General features: G+C 36.2%; 1 protein-coding gene across 1 annotated transcript; it reads left to right on the top strand.

Moving 5' to 3' along the window:
- Positions 1–5,036: 5,036 nt before the first annotated feature.
- Positions 5,037–6,748, top strand: LOC136798685 (uncharacterized). The gene has a single exon (XM_067055336.1). The coding sequence runs from the start codon at positions 5,107–5,109 to the stop codon at positions 6,367–6,369; it is 1,263 nt and encodes a 420-aa protein (XP_066911437.1). The 5' UTR covers positions 5,037–5,106; the 3' UTR covers positions 6,370–6,748.
- Positions 6,749–6,974: the final 226 nt, after the last annotated feature.

Genomic DNA, 6,974 nt, shown 5'->3' with positions numbered 1-6,974 from the left:
GAAACACACTTTTAAGAAACATGAGGCTCAGAATGTCTAAAAACTAAGAAACATCGAAGAAACATGCTGAGCATGAGAATGAGAAAAAACATTCTTTAATTCGTTTTTTTTAAGAACCTTCCAATCCAGCCTTTCATAAGGCTGATTATGTCAAAAAGTTTAGAAACATGTAAGAAACATTTAAGGGTCAAAAGGCCGATTTCTTAAGAAACATTGAGGCTGCTTGGTAAAACTAGTTTCTTAAAAAAAAAAAAACGTGTATTTAGCATTGGCTAAATCACAGAATCTACACTATGATAAAGCTGCTGCAGTCTTTGGCGAACAAGAATTCAAATTCAACAAACTGAATGTGATTAATAATTTTTATCCTTACGAATACGTGTATAAAACACTTCTCTCCATCATGGATGTAGGAGATATTCACCAAAGGTCAACAAATGAATTTTTTTTCAAGTTCAATATCTTAGACTATGAATCAGTTTATGCTGATTTTGGAAATGTTGAATTTCTAGCAAGTCGCCGAAAGTCAGATGATGTAGCATATTTAAATAAAAACTTTTTATTGGTAGCTGAAAATTCGAACCGTTGTTCACTTCGCTTTCAAATTGAAGGCTTCGATGAGGAAAATTCAAAACTATACATTTTAAATCCGAAATGTTTCCAACGAAGATTATTGATTTTTGATTGGAACGATAAAATAACAGAAAAAAATGATTCTGGGGAGGTCTTATTTTATTTAGTAAGAAATTGACACATTTTATTTTCAGTTTGCTATTTGAGGAGTTATGTATTTTGGAGTTCATCTAATGTTTCCAGCTCACCCAAATAGAGACTTTATACGCATGCGTGATTTTGCGTTCTTTTAAACTTTTAAACCACGTGTAATTCCCGTGATAAACAAAGAGGAATGAATCTATAGGGGTCTTACAGTCACTTTCGGTCGGGGTGTGGGTTGTGGAGGGCGATATATGTCGTTCTTTGATAGTTAGGGTTAGGGTTTGTCCTTCTTTTTGTCGCTTTTTAATCTGAAAACGTTAGATGAACAGTCTCTTTGTGCCACTGCATCAGAAGACATTCGCAAGGCTGCACACCGCAATTTTCATACTTCAATGTTAATTATGTTAAAAGAAACCAAAAAAATTATTATTGAAATCATAAAATTATGTAAAATATGCGAAAAACTATGGGTAACATTCAGATATGGATCCAGCATCTTTAAATTGATGAAATCAAATAACAAAAGCTTGGTCACCGACATTTTGAATTGTGTTATTACAAGTGCTTATAATTTTTTAATTTGTTGATACTTCAAAAGTATTTTATTTTGTTAAATATTTCTGTTATGCGCAGTTTTGTAATTTTTCTGCGCACTTTTGTAATACTGGGAAAAATTTGGTCGATTTTTTGTCAAAATTACTAATATGCACAGCTACGTGATGACAAAACTGCGCAGAAATTATATTACTGCGCAAAAATTACAAAACTGTGCAAAAATTACAATACTGATCATAACAATTTCTTACGAAACTGATTTTATTTCTTAAATATTTCTTACAAACGACTTATTTAATTGAATTAAGAATATGAAAAATTATTACCTTACCGATTTTGGCGAGGAGAAAAAGTTGTAAAAAAATTAATTTGGTGAGAACTCTTGGCAAAACACAATTCTTTTATTTTGCCGAGAACTTAATTTTGACAAGGATTTATTTCGGCAAGTAAATCAATTTTCAATCTTTGCGGGAGCTAAATTTAGCGAACGACGTAGTGAATCATTTTCCATTCGCCTTCGATGTAGTAAGGAGCAAGTGTTCATTATTTAGCTTCCTTGTCTAAAGATCTGTACCTTTTGATCCATAGCGAAGAAATAGTTAATTTATACCCTTTGTTATGAACAAAGAAATGTCTCACAATTTCCAGAAAACTTAGCTCACGAAATACGAAGTTATTTTTCCATCAAGAATATATAAAGTGAATTTCCTCCAGAAATACAAGGGGAATTTTTCATCCGATAAATACAAATTGAAATTTTCCTTTAAGAATACGTAAATTTTCCTTTAGAAATACAAAGTACAAAGTTAATTCTCCTTCATAAATATTAAAATCGATTTTCATATACACACTTTTTTATAAGAATAATGTACTTTGGCTGAGGGTGAGCATTATTCTTATTTTTCTATTGCTCTAAACAATAGGCCTTTGGAAATCAGCCTTTGAGCCTTAAATGTTTCTTACATGTTTCTAAACTTTTTGACATAATCAGCCTATTTTTCATGTTTTGATTGGAAGGTTCTTAAAAAAAACGAATTAAAAATGTCATTTTTTCATTTTTAGCCTCAGCATGTTTCTCAGTGTTTAGGCATTCTGAGCCTCATGTTTCTTAAAAAAAAACAACGTGTATACGCATGCGTAAATTTGCGTTCTTTTAAACTTTTAAACAACGTGTAATTCCCGTGAAAAACAAAGAGGAATGAATCTATAGGGGTGGTACAGTAACTTTCGGTCGGGGTTGTGGGTTGTGGAGGGCGATATATGTCGTTCTTTGATAGTTGGGGTTAGGGTTTGTCGTTCTTTTTGTCGCTTTTTGGTCTGGAAACGCTAGATGAACAGTCTCTTTGTGCCACTGCATTCAGAAGACATTCGCAATTTTTATACTTCATTGTTAATTATGTTAAAAGAAACCAAAAAAATTATTTTTGAAATCATAAAATTATGTAAAATATGCGAAAAACTATGGGTAACATTCAGATATGGATCCAGCACCTTTAAATTGATGAAATCAAATAACAAAAGCTTGGTCACCGACATTTTGAATTGTGTTATTACAAGTACTTATAATTTTTTAATTTGTTGATACTTCAAAAGTATTTTATTTTGTTAAATATTTCCGTTATGCGCAGTTTTGTAATTTTTCTGTGCACTTTTGTAACACTGGGAAAAATTTGGTCGATTTTTTGTCAAAATTACAAATATGCACAGCTACGTGATGATAAAACTGCGCAGAAATTACATTACTGATCATAACAATTTCTTACGAAACTGATTTAATTTCTTAAATATTTCTTACAAACGACTTATTTGATTGAATTAAGAATATGAAACATTATTACCTTACGATTTTGGCGAGGAGAAAAAGTTGTAAAAAAATTAATTTGGTGAGAACTCTTGGCAAAACACAATTCTTTTATTTTGCCGAGAACTTAATTTTGACAAGGATTTATTTCGGCAAGTAAATCAATTTTCAATCTTTGAGGGAGCTAAATTTAGCGAACGACGTAGTGAATCATTTTCCATTCGCCTTCGATGTAGTAAGGAGCAAGTGTTTATTATTTAGCTTCCTTGTCTAAAGATTTGTACCTTTTGATCCATAGCGAAGAAATAGTTAATATTATACCCTTTGTTATGAACAAAGAAATGTTGTGGATTTAACGTATAGCTTTAAATCGTGGTTTAACTTTATTCTATCACGCCCGTGGCGGTATATACTTACGTTCGGTAAAATACCCGAGAGGCCCATCTCGACCAAGACGGCTTCGTTAGACCTTTCGAGATAAAGCTTCAGTGAACTAAGCAGTGAAAATTTTATAAGTACATTTTAAGAAATCTAAGAATATCTCATTCATCATGGTTTCCGATAAAGTTATTAAAGAGAAATGCAAAGAGTTGGGGATCAAGTTTCACGCCAAAACAAGAATTTCGCTACTTAAGCAGAAACTAACCAACCATGGCGTTGATCTTAGTACACTAGTAGAGCAAACATCAAATGAGTTAAACGAGAATCTCATCCCTGCCATCGTAGAGGAGGTTATGAAAAGGCTCAATCATGCGGAAAGTAGTTCTACGAAGGACATTAGCGAAAGAAAATCAACAAAGAATGGCAAAAAATCGAAAAACAAAAAACGTAAGAGAAGTTTGGTTGTCAGTGATGGTAGTAGCAGTAGCAGTAGCGAGGAATTGTCAAGCTCGGATGAAGAGGAGGAAACACGCACAAAAAGAAAGAAGTCAAAAAGGACTTTTGGTAAGAGTACACTCTCTTTAACTTATTGTGTGGCACCGGCTGTAAAAAGTAAACTACTTCAAGGGAAATACGTCCCACTTTACAAACTGTTGCCAGGTTTTGACTCGAGAGGCCAAGAAACAGCGAGCGTTCTTAGTGAGGCTGGTGGTTTGATACAATTGAATGTTGGTGATGGAAATAAGGAGCGACGTTTGGGAAAGCAGAAGCTTGATTTGTGTCAGATGATCTTGGCTTTGCTAAAGTTTAAAGAACTTATATCAGAGGATTTTCCATCAAGGGCTAGAGACATTGACATGTATCTAGCTAATGTAGTTATGATTGCCAATAAGTATGGGGGTTTAGCATATTGGTATTATCACTTATATTTCTGGGACAAGGCGGCTGAGCTTTCTGATAGGGGAGAGGAATTAAACTGGTGCGCTTTAGACGCGGAGGCTTTGCATGCGGCGGTCGCGAACAACGCTCCTGCCAACTTTTGTGACAACTGTCAGACTTGGTATCACCACACTTCCAAGTGTCCGTTCGATCTAAGACCAGAATCAGGTATTGCACAGGCAGAGGTCAGTAAGTATGCTTCCTCTTCTTCCACTACTTTAACGGATAAGCACAGGGTGAGAGCTTTTTATCGAGGTAAGGAGATTTGTAATAAGTTTAATTATTCTGTGTGTAATTTGTCTAGCTGTCCGCATCTTCACATGTGTAGGTATTGTAACAAGCACGGTCACTCGATCAAGAAGTGCGCTGATGCGCCTTCTAAATGTTGACTGAATTCCCAGGTAAGCACCCCTGTATGTATTGAACTCCTCGAAGAAGAACTAGCTGAACATCCAAACCGAGAATTTGTTGAATTTTTATCAGAAGGGTTTAGGCAAGGCTTTGACATAGGCTATTTTGGCCCTGAAAGGGATAGAGTCTCCCGGAATCTTAAGTCTGCCGATAACCACCCTGATGTAGTTGACAAGTACCTTCAGGATGAACTGGGGAGGGGCAGAATTATAGGGCCTTTTGATGCACCCCCTTTTGGTAATTTTCAGTGTCAGCCATTAGGTATCGTTCCGAAGAAGGTACCTGGTAACTTTCGGGCAATAATGGACCTCTCGTATCCAGATGGATCCTCGATTAATGATTACATCGACAAAAATGAATATTCTCTGAAATACGTCACGGTAGACAGAGCGATTGAATTTATACAAGATCTAGGGAAGGGTTGTTTTTTGAGTAAGGTAGATATAGAAGGGGCATTTAGAATAGTTCCAGTCTCACCAGACAATTTCAGATACTTAGGAGTTTTTTGGAAAGGAAAGTATTATTACGATACGAGACTGACAATGGGAGGTAGGTCTAGTCCAGGGATATTTGACAAACTATCAGAGGCTTTGGAATGGGTTGCAGTGAATAATTATGGGCTAGATCATACGTGTCATCTACTTGATGATTTCTTAGTTGTTGAAGCCCCTAGAAAAAAAGGGCAGGCTTTGGTCAAGTTGTTGCAGCTTTTTCAGAAAGTAAACATACCTATAGCTAATCATAAGGTTGAAGGCCCAAGCCAAAAACTGGAATTTTTAGGAATAACGTTGGACTCACAGGAGCTTGTAGCGTCCTTATCTTTGGAAAAGGTGAGAAAGTTAGAAGCAGACATTTTGGAATTTCTTAAGAGAACGAAATGTACAAAGCGGGAGCTCCTAAGTCTAATTGGTTCTTTGAGCTTTGCCTGCAAGGTGGTTGTACCAGGACGAACGTTTTTACATCGGTTGATCACGTTGAGTTGTACGGTTAGTAAGTTGAGTCATAAGATATATGTGAATGAGTCAGTTAGAGAGGACCTTAAAATGTGGTTGAAGTTCTTAAAGCAATGGAATGGTAGGAAATTTTTTTTAGACAGAACAATAAGCCTGGCATGGGACATGGAATTTCATACGGATGCCTCGAGCACGGTAGGCTATGGCGGGTGTTTTAAAAGTCAATGGTTTTGTGGGCGTTGGGAAGAAAGTGATGTTATGCCATCTATGGCAGCTAGGGAACTTTACCCGATTGTGTTAGCAGCGGTCTTTTGGGGATCGGAATGGAGTGGCAAGCGTATCCAGGTTTTTTGTGATAATGAGGCAACAGTAACTTTGATAAATAAAGGCTACTCTAGTGACAAAGTCATTGCTAAGTTATTGAGATGTTTGACACTAGAATGTATGTCCAAAAATTTTAGTATAAAGGCAGCGCACATACCAGGTAAGAAAAATATTAAAGCGGATTTACTCTCTCGTTTGCAGCTGGAGCGGTTCAAACGAATATTTCCAGACATGGAGACCTATCCCGTCGTGGTAACACCCGCCGTGAAGAAATTCGTGCTGCAATGAAAGACCTCTCGTCACAGTCATTGGCTATGGGTACAAAGAAGACCTACAGTGAAGGTGTTAAAGCCTTTAAGCGTTACCAGCAATACGTCAATGGGGATACCGAAAAAGTCTCTCGCCCTGACCATAATAGCCTAATGATGTTTGTTGCTTACCTTGCTTATTATTGCAAGCTTTCTTATAGGTGTATCCGTACATATGTTTACAGCGTTCGTCACTGGACTTTACAGATGGGTGGTTCAGATCCAACAAATCCAAGAAGTCATCGTAAACGTTTTCAGTTTAAGCAATTATTGGCAGGAGTAAAGCGCGCAAACAAGGTTAAGCGCAGAGTAAAGAAAACCTTAAAGCAAAAGCAAATTGTGAAGCTCGTTCGCAAGATAAACAGTACAAAACTTCTTGAAAAAAATAGCAAAACCGTTTTTAAAGCAGCGCTACTTTTGGCATTTTTTGGGTTTTTTCGTTGCAGTGAATATTCACTTACAGCAACAAATCGGCAAACATGTCTGCGTCGTAAGGATGTCAAGATAAAACGCGACCATGTACAGATAACACTTCGTAAAACTAAAACGAACCAGTTTAGTCCCTCCATTGTAAGGATTTATGGA

The sequence above is a fragment of the Clytia hemisphaerica genome, unplaced genomic scaffold (assembly GCF_902728285.1).
Source record: "Clytia hemisphaerica strain Z4C2 unplaced genomic scaffold, Clytia hemisphaerica genome assembly, whole genome shotgun sequence".
Classification (NCBI taxonomy): domain Eukaryota; kingdom Metazoa; phylum Cnidaria; class Hydrozoa; order Leptothecata; family Clytiidae; genus Clytia; species Clytia hemisphaerica.
The sequence above is the reverse complement of the archived record's forward strand: the minus strand, read 5'-3'. Positions and strand labels throughout refer to the sequence as shown.